Here is a 10000-nt window from a genome sequence, read left to right as displayed (position 1 = left end):
ACGAAAGACGCCCTGTTGTTCTCGTCACACTATCTCGTCATGCTTTGTCTCCCTCTCGTTCTGTGTCTGTCTCTCTCTCTCTCTCTCTCTCTCTCTCTCTCTCTCTCTCTCTCTCTCTCTTTCTCTCTCTCTCTCTCTCTCTCTCTCTCTCTCTCTCTCTCTCTCTCTCTCTCTCTCTCTCTCTCTCTCTCTCTCTCTCTCTCTGTCTCTCTCTCTCTCTCTTTCTCTCTCTCCTGTCTCTTTATGTTTTTATCTCTGTCTCTGTTCTATGTTTATTTCTCTATTTCTCTCTCTGTCTCTGTTCTCGATTTATTTTTGTTTTTATCTCGTGTCTGTTTCTGTTTTTTTTTTTCTCTCTGTCTCTGTTCTCTGTTTATTTGTCTATTTTTCTCTCTATCTCTGTTTTATTTTTATTTCTCTGTTTTTCTTTCTGTCTCTGTTCTATGTTTATTTCTCTGTTTTTCTCTCTGTCTCTGTTTTATGTTTATTTCTCTGTTTTTCTATCGTATATTTGCATTTGTCTGTCTATCTTTCAGTAAACATAGTGGTATATGTGTATGTGTGATTCGTAGTGATATCTGTCTGTTTTTCTGTCAATGTGTCTGTCCATCTGTCTGTGGCTTCCTTACGTCTGCCTGTCTCCCTGTCTGGCTTTATGTCTTTCATTTTCTATTCGATAATCACAACATCTGGAAATAAAAATTAAGATTAAAGAGTACTCTACACACTTCCTCCCTATTAATAATAATGATAACTTGCAGTTGTTCCTATAACTCCATCTCTTGTTACAAAGATAACATCCTTCTTCACGTCGAATAAATTTCTCCAGTCGTCGTGACCAGTGAAATCCATTTATCCCAATTAGTGGATATCAAAAGGACAGATTTCTTGTTATCTGTGGTTCCCAATAGGAGGGTCAGTAGGTAGTTCGCGAAGCCTTGTGGGAAAATAATGTGTTAATTAAAAAAAAAAATGATGAAGCCATGTCTCTAGGGAGTGTTATATATCAATTGTGTAAATAAACATTGTTGTATTATTCCTGGCTTTGAAAATATGTAGATAGAGAAGTTATGAATGGAAAGACTGATGTGGGAAGGTCGCGAAGAAAGCGGTTACGAGTGTAAAAAGTTTGGGAATTTTAAAAGTCTGCTTGAGGAAGAGCCATTATCCTTCGTCATAAGTGTAAGTATCAGGATAAAAAAAACTATGAAATAAGCATTAGAATCATATTAAAAGTTCCTACACGCCCATTTCCTCATATATATCAAAGATGGTCTACCTTTTTCTTTCAACGGAGGGATACGTGTGCAAAACATCATAAAAAGCGCGGATTTCATTCCTCACACGTAACGGTCGTTAAGAACAACCTTTTACAGAGCGTTTGTAATGGCAACTAGCCCCTATTAGAGCCAAGGGTAACCTCCTACAGTTAATAAAACATAATGTAACCTCAAGCAACAAGTCCCAAGATCGCGTTGTTTTTGTTGTGCATTTCGGAATAAGCCTTTCTCGGAGGAGTTTTCTCTCCTGCATAAATTAATGTGCGTGTGAAATGCGTATGTAAATGACTACTTCTTTTGGATCTATGATAGGGGGAGATTCATAACATCTAAAGTTCTGACGATAGATATCCCTCCATTTTCCTACGTGCGCCTTGGGAGTTATAAGAAAAAAAAAAAAAAAAAAAAAAAAAAGACGCTCATATATCTTAAAACAACATTCTCGATTTCCCTTCAGGTTCGTGATAGCGTGTGTCTCCTTTATTTACCCTTCATTAGTGGTTCTTATTTACCTTCAAACTTCTTAAGACCACAAAGAACGAAGTAATGAGGAAATTAATGGGCTCTCCAGCAACTATTATGAAATAAACGTAAATAAAAGGTCGTTTAGCTCAAATGACTATCATACAAGGTTCCCAGGTTCGCGCGCCGTCCACCCGAACGCTACCTCTAACGCGTCTTGATATATTTTACTTTTCTTGTAGTTTTTTTCATTCATTTTTCTGCTTGTTTTTTTTTTTTTCATAAATTCCTTTGATATATCTCAGAGTTTTTTTATCATAATTTTGCTTATTTGTATCCATGCTTTAAAGATAAACATTTTGCATCAGAGCTAAAACACACGCCACTTGTTGTATATAAACAGGATTCCTCTCTCCTTGTACAGTGAAGTCGATTGTTCATTCTGGAACAACTTTTTCTGGTTCTATCTGGTCTTAAGGAAAATTTTACCTTAACGATCTGATGCCGGGATTCGAATGTTATCTTAACCCTGTCTAGATGTCTATAATAAATCGGTGGGAATTGACGTCGTGTGTCATCATAATTGGAATATATTTTAGAACTAGAAATCTTGTGGTTATAAAAATCATGTTCACTATTTTCGTTTTCTTCGACTATATCGTCACGTCATTGTCTGTCACGAGGTTTTACTCTTTCTCTCTCTCTCTCTCTCTCTCTCTCTCTCTCTCTCTCTCTCTCTCTCTCTCTCTCTCTCTCTCTGTCACTTTCGATGAAGGACAGTATTTACTTGCTTTCAGTAGAATATTTCTCGTTCATTGATCAATTAATTCATCCATTCTCATATTACATCAAAATAATCGCGAAGTACTTAAATAACAGTTAGAGTCTTTAATAATGAAACAGCTGTATTCCGTCGCATACAAATTGTAAAGTTTTTTTTTTTTTTTTAAATTCCTGCGAGTCATACTTCCGTCGTAATTTCAGCTTCTCCTCGGTCGACCAGTTTTACTTACAATGGAATTTTATTGTCAAAAAAGAGAGGACGTTCTTCAATGCCAACTACCTCTGTTATTTTCCTGTTGATTTTACGTCACTCTTTGGCGCTTCTGTTTTGCCTGTTTGTGACGTCACCGATGACGTAACGCACAGGTCGTAGATATAGAAAAAAAAAGGAATGTGTACTTGGCTTTACCTTTGCAAATTAACAGTGTTCGTTCTCCTTTAATAAACATTGTGGTTTATCATTATCTACTATTATTAATTCCATTTATCGTTATTACTACTCTATCACTTCTGTTATCATTGTTAAAGAGTTATTCAATCACGTTATTTGTTTTCTATCAATAATCACAAAAGTTCAGTAAGTGGCATACAAATGACACTAGGTTTTCATTAAAAAGATTTATTGCAGGTAAGGATCTCTTTGGTATTACCAGTAGATTAAGTGAACTTGACCTTAATTGAACGTCTATTTGTATGTGGATTAATGTGCATTTAAGTTGCTCTCTTTATCCTATTCTCTTTCCCCTTTCTAACTACTTTCCCGCCTGTTTATCTCTGTCTTTTTATCTGTCTACTTATCTATCTATCGACCTCCCTGTTCTGCTTATTTCTCTATGTACTTGTTTATACATTTACCTGTTTATTTATTTAAATCTTTATGTCCAACTCACTCTCTCTCTCTCTCTCTCTCTCTCTCTCTCTCTCTCTCTCTCTCTCTCTCTCTCTCTCTCTCTCTCTCTCTCTCTCTCTCTCTCTCTATCTCACTCTTCTCTCTCTCTCTCTCTCTCTCTCTCTCTCTCTCTCTCTCTCTCTCTCTCTCTCTCTCTCTCTCTCTCTCTCTCACTCTTTCTCTCTCTCTCCGTCTATCGCTCTCTCTCTCTCTCTCTCTCTCTCTCTCTCTCTCTCTCTCTCTCTCTCTCTCTCTCTCTCTCTTTCTCTCTCTCTCTCTCTCTCTCTCTATCTCACTCTTTCTCTCTCTCTCTCTCTCTCTCTCTCTCTCTCTCTATCTCACTCTTTCTCTCTCTCTCTCTCTCTCTCTCTCTCTCTCTCTCTCTCTCTCTATCTCACTCTTTCTCTCTCTCTCCGTCTATCGCTCTCTCTCTCTCTCTCTCTCTCTCTCTCTCTCTCTCTCTCTCTCTCTCTCTCTCTCTCTTTCTCTCTCTCTCTCCTTCCCCTTTTATCTCATAACAAGGACGCTATCATGTTACAAAACAGGCCCCTTGCCTCATGCCCAAAAACTGCCCCTCACAACCGCCCTGAAACCCTCGCTCGCCCCCAGATCGTCTCCTCGGCGGCCCTGACCGACTCCCCCGCCTTCAAGTACCGCGGGATCCTCCTGGACACGTCGAGGAACTTCTTCAGCGTGAAGAGCATCGAGCGGACGCTGGACGCCATGGCGGCCAACAAGCTCAACACCTTCCACTGGCACATCACCGACTCCCACTCGTTCCCGATGTTCCTGGAGAGCCTGCCTAAGATGGCCTTCTACGGAGCCTACAGTTCGCGGCAGGTCTACTACCCGACGGACATCCTGCACCTGGTGGAGTATGGGAGGGTCCGGGGCATCCGCGTCCTGCCAGAGTTCGACGCCCCCGCCCACGTGGGCAACGGGTGGCAGTGGGGAGAGGCCGACGGGCTGGGGAAGCTGGCCGTCTGCGTGAACCAGGTGAGTGAGTCGCTGGTATTTATACGGGTTTTTGTGTATCGTTATTTTGCTCCGAGTTGCATATTATTTCTCAAAATCAGATAATCCATTTTATAATTTACACATTAAAATAGGAACAGACACATACACACACATATCAACACAAACACCAAACGAATATTCCATAAACCAACCACATTTATTCTCTCTCTCTCTCTCTCTCTCTCTCTCTCTCTCTCTTTCTCTCTCTCTCTCTCTCTCTCTCTCTCTCTCTCTCTCTCTCTCTCTCTCTCTCTCTCTCTCTCTCTCTCTCTCTCTCTCTCTCTCAACACTCAATACCTAAATTCAACACCACTCCTTTTCCACCTACACAGGAGCCTTGGCAATCGTACTGCGTGGAGCCTCCCTGTGGCCAGCTCAACATCGTCAACGACAACACCTACATCGTCTTGGGACAAATCTACAAGGAGATGGTCCGCCTCTTCGGTCCGCTCGATCTCTTCCACTACGGAGGAGACGAGGTAAGGAGACGCTTCTGCTGGCTCGTGGGCGCTGGTTCTTCAGCTGTGTGTCGCGAAATGTATATATAAATTCAGATACAGGAAAGAAACCATAAAACAAAAGAAAGAAAGAAAAAAATTATATATGTGTATATATATATTTTTTTTTTTCTGTTTTTCTCTTTTTTTCTTGTCTTTTTTGAGGGTGTCTTTCCTGTTTCTGAATTCGTTGTTTTTGTTCTTTTTAGTTTGAAATATTGGAAATATGTGGATATTTATTGGTTGAAAACATGGCTAGGTAGATGAAGGTATAATTTCATAATAATAATCAAGAAAAAAAATAATCATATGAAGAAAATGAGGCTATCTTCTCAGTCTACAGTCGTGTACAAGTAAGTGTCCCATTAATAAGAGATGTATCTTTATCCAGTAATTTACCATAGTATGTATATCATAAGGGAGTACCATACCAACACATGTATGGTACATTCGTAAATACAAATCCGTAAATATATCACTGTAATAAAGAGATGGTGTATCGCAAAGGTCAAGGACAAGGGCAAGTGTGTCGCCAAGGTTTGGCCGAAGCTTTTTAGAAGCCGCTATCCAGGGAAGAAAACGATGGCTGAGACAATGTAGGCCTATTTGCAAGTATTGAAATAGGTGTCGGCGAAACACTTTGAATCGTATACAGGTCGTTAACGATAGCTTAAGGAGCCGCAGAGAAGCCGCCTTACTTAAACTTATCTGCCTCCACAGGTGAACCTCAACTGCTGGAACACGACGGAGGAGATCGTGAAGCACATGGAGGAGCAGGGTCGAGGCCGCGACGCCGACGCCTACTACAAGCTCTGGAGCGACTTCCAGGCGTCGTCCTACGGGCTCCTGACGACGGCCAACAGCGGCAGACAGATCCCGGGCATCCTGTGGACGTCCCACTTGACCGAGGAAGGCCGCGCCGACCAGTACCTCGACAAGGACCACTACATCATCCAAATCTGGACGACCGGGACCGACAAGCTCATCGGCGAGCTCCTGCAGAAGAAGTTCCGCGTCATCTTCTCCAACTACGACCACTGGTACCTGGACTGCGGCTTCGGCGCCTGGGTCGGCGAGGGCAACAACTGGTGCAGCCCCTACAAGGGATGGCAGAAGGTCTATGACAACAGCCCGCATGCCATCGCCACCAACCTGACGGGGTCTCTGCAGGCGGACCTCATCCTAGGAGGGGAGGCGGCCCTGTGGAGCGAACAGGTCGACGAGATGACGCTGGACTCAAGGGTTAGTTATGTTCTCTTCAGATGAGATGGCCTGCGCGTGTCCATCTCTGTACCATGTCATAAGAAACATCATAAAGAGATAACGGAAATTAGTGTTAGATATTAGATATAACAGTCCCCATTAACGGTTTAAGAATTAAGTTAGTAAGAAGTTAGAAGCTTAGAATTACTTATTAAACAAGCATTATCCTAAACCAAGAATAAATCCTAACCCTTTCTTACACACCTCGAGACAACTAACCCCCCCCCCCCCCCCTCTTCCAGCTGTGGCCGCGCGGAGCCGCCCTTGCCGAGCGCCTGTGGACGAACCCGAGCCACAACTGGCAGCCGGCCGAGACCCGCCTGATCCACCAGCGGCAGCGTCTGGTGGCGAGAGGCATCAAGGCCGACCGCATCCAGCCCCAGTGGTGCCACCAGAACGAGGGCCTCTGCTACATCTAGGAGTGCCAAGTGTGCCAATAGTTCGATCGGGATTTCTTTTGACTGGGAGTCACGTGGGTGTCATTCTGTACCTGAAAAAAGAGAGATTTTTCAGCATTTTCAGCACTGGTTCACACGGACCTAAAAAGCGATCACGTGATGTTTCTAGACCAAACTTGCTGATCACAATTAACAAAAGGCAGCCACATTTTTTTTTTTTTTTTTAAGACTTAGCCCTCATCATCTCAAGGAAAATATACCGACAACTTTTATTCTAATGTAATGTAATAAATAACCCCATACTGAAAGTTGTAAATAAAATTGTTATAACATGGATAGATTAAGAATCGAATGATAAATTGTGTTAATTCATTGCAGTCTGACGACGTGTATTGTACATAAACAGTTATATGTGTGTTAGGTGTATTTCTATTACTTAAGAAATGAAGTATGATTGATCCTGACTAGATCATGTATAAAAGGAAGATGTATTTTCTCATAATGAATATAATGTAGATTTTACAATTACTCACGGATTTTTTTTCATTTCCATATTTGATTTTATTTACATCTTCTTTCGTCTTCTTCTTCTTCTATTTCCCTATTTATTATTTTTTTCCCTTTTTTGTGTCAAAAGTATTATTGTTATGATGAAAGTTTTAGAAATCAATTATATATCTATGTATCTTTGTTCTATTTGTCTTTTGAAAACGTATGTCAAATTCTTTTTCTTTGTGATATCAAAATTTTGCAACATTAACATACATCTTTTATTGTTTAAAGTTATAAATGATTTGGTATGTTTAAATGTAATAAACATTTTGTGTGATATATACTACACATGCATACATATATGTGTGTGTGTGTGTGTGTGTGTGTGTACAAAAAACAAACACAAACAAACAAATACACATAAACAAACAAACATATTCTCTTCCATTCACTCCCTTTTTACCCCCTTACACCTTATCCCTACCTATCCTCCCTTCCTATCTCCCCTTCCTACACCAATCCCTCTTCAATATTACGAATGACGAGAGAGGCCACAGTGATGAATGTCAACAGATGCAACCACTCGACGCAATGCACAGTTGACCTTATAACCGAGTAAGTAATTTGCATAATGGAATTCGCAACCAAAACCTGACCAACCAGTTTGCTCATGGTTTGTGGCAACCTTCCAATAATTCAGGAGATAGCAGTGATAAGATAATAATAGGAATAGTAATAGTAATAATAATAATAATAATAATAATAACAGTAAGAATACTAGCATTGATAATTATGATAGTGTTGATAATAATAATAATAATAGCATTGATAATAACAATTGTATTGATAATGATAATAAAGATAGTGGTGATGATGATAATAATGATAATGATAATAGTAATGATAATTATGATGATGATGATAATGATAATGATAATAATGATAATAATGATAATGATGATGATAATGATAATAATAATGATAATGATGATAATGATAATATTAATGATAATAACAATAAAGATGATTTCAATAATGATAACGATAATATTCAGTCATAATTATACCAATATTAACAATAACGATAATAACATGGATAATGCTACTGATTAAAATGATAACAATTATAAGAGTAATGATAATGAAAGGAATGATAATAATAGTGCTATTAATAACACTGACTAAATAAGCAATAATGATACGGCGTTTCGACAAGGTCTTCGATTCTTTGCAAATGACGGGGAATATGCAACAATCCTGCAACAAGAAATGAACGGAAATGATTTTGCTCCACTTACTAAAATAGTTAAGGTATGGTGATGCCGCGGACTGTAGGTCTTGTGTAAGTGTGTGAGTATTTAGGGTGGCGTGTTCGTGTGTGTGCGTGTGTGTGTGTGTGTGTGCGTGTGTGTGTGTGTGTGTGTGTGTGTGTGTGTGTGTGTGTGTGTGTGTCTGTGCGTGTGTGTGTGTGTGTGTGTGTGTGTGTGTGTGTGTGTGTGTGTGTGTGTGTGTGTGTGTGTGTGTGTGTGTGTGTGTGTGTGTGTGTGTGTGTGTGTGTGTGTGTGTGTGTGTGTGTGTGTGTGTGTGTGTGTGTGTGTCTGTGCGTGTGTGTGTGTGTGTGCGTGTGTGTGTGTGTGTGTGTGTGTGTGTGTGTGTGTGTGTGTATGTGTGTGTGTGTCTGTGCGTGTGTGTGTGTGTGTGTGTGTGTGCGTGCGTGTGTGAAGATCTAAGAAGAAAGAGCAGAGCAAGAGTATGTCAGCAAAATAGATACATAGATTAATAAATAAACTTATAGATAGATAGATAGGTAGACAGACATATAGATGGATATAGCTACTGATATAGATATAGAAAGAAAGTTAGCTAGATAGATAAATGGATGGATAGGTAGGTAGATATGTGGATAGATAGATAGCTAGATAGAGAGGGAGGTAGATAGACAGATATATAGACAGATAGATAGATTCTCTTTCTCTCTTTCTTTTCTCCTCTCTTCTCTCCTCTTTTCTTCTCTTTTCTTCTCTTCTCATCTCTTCTCTTCTCTTCTCTCCTTTCCTCTCTTCTCCTCTCTCTCTCTATCTATCTAAATCTCTCCTTCACCTGCCACCAAACTCTTCTTTTCTCCTTTCTTCTCTTCTCATCTCTTCTCTTCTCTTCTCTTCTCTCATTTCCTCTCTTCTCCTCTCTCTCTCTATCTATCTAAATCTCTCCTTCACCTGCCACCAACCTTGATAATGAAAGACAAAGAGAGAAAATATTTTGAACGAAAACAAAATCAAGTTTTATCGCTCTCCATTACGTCACATTAATGTCGACTGAATGAAGATTGTGTTTACATTCTCAAAAAAAAAAAAAAAAAAAAAAAAAAAACGCCTTTGTTAGAATGCGAAGGTGACTCCGGGCGAGGGTGGGGGGGGGGGGGGGTGATCTCGGGTCCTATGTGGGATTACCTTTGTGTGTGTGTGTTTGGAGGGGGGGGGGGGGGTGATGTGAGTGTGGTGTGTTTGTGTAAGTGTATGTGTGTATGTGTATGTGTACGTGTGTATGTGTATGTGTATGTATATGTGTATGTTTATATGTATGTGTATGTATATGTGTATGTGTATGTTTATGTGTATGTGTATGTGTATGTGTAAGTGTATGTGTATGTGTATGTGTATGTATACCTCTATGTATATGTGTATGAGTAAGTATGTGTCTATGTGTCTGTATATATGCATGTCTCTATGTGCGTGTGTGTGTTTGTGTGTGTGTGTGTGTGTGTTTGTGTGTGTGTGTGTGTGTGTACATCTACAAAGAAAAAAATATAATAAAACAAATCACTTTTAAGAAATAACATCATTCTGAACAAGCTTCGGGCAAAAATGAGCACTCGAAGACCCGTTATGAAGCGCGAAGCAGTTTTAGTTCAAGCTCCGT

At 40.0% G+C, this 10000-nt stretch overlaps 1 protein-coding gene across 5 annotated transcripts in view; it reads left to right on the top strand.

Annotated features, from left to right (window-relative positions):
* LOC125030530 (chitooligosaccharidolytic beta-N-acetylglucosaminidase-like) overlaps positions 1-7117 on the top strand; it is a 25097-nt gene extending 17980 nt beyond the window's left edge. For all 5 annotated transcript variants that reach the window (XM_047620619.1, XM_047620654.1, XM_047620636.1 and 2 more), the window contains exons 6-9: positions 4024-4410; positions 4764-4910; positions 5649-6170; positions 6434-7117. In XM_047620619.1, the coding sequence (XP_047476575.1) occupies positions 4024-4410; positions 4764-4910; positions 5649-6170; positions 6434-6610 (1233 nt within the window). In that variant the 3' untranslated portion in view covers positions 6611-7117. The remainder of the gene's footprint in view (positions 1-4023; positions 4411-4763; positions 4911-5648; positions 6171-6433) is intronic.
* Positions 7118-10000: the final 2883 nt, after the last annotated feature.

The sequence above is a fragment of the Penaeus chinensis genome, chromosome 2 (assembly GCF_019202785.1).
Source record: "Penaeus chinensis breed Huanghai No. 1 chromosome 2, ASM1920278v2, whole genome shotgun sequence".
NCBI classification, from domain to species: Eukaryota; Metazoa; Arthropoda; class Malacostraca; order Decapoda; family Penaeidae; genus Penaeus; species Penaeus chinensis.
The sequence above is the reverse complement of the archived record's forward strand: the minus strand, read 5'-3'. Positions and strand labels throughout refer to the sequence as shown.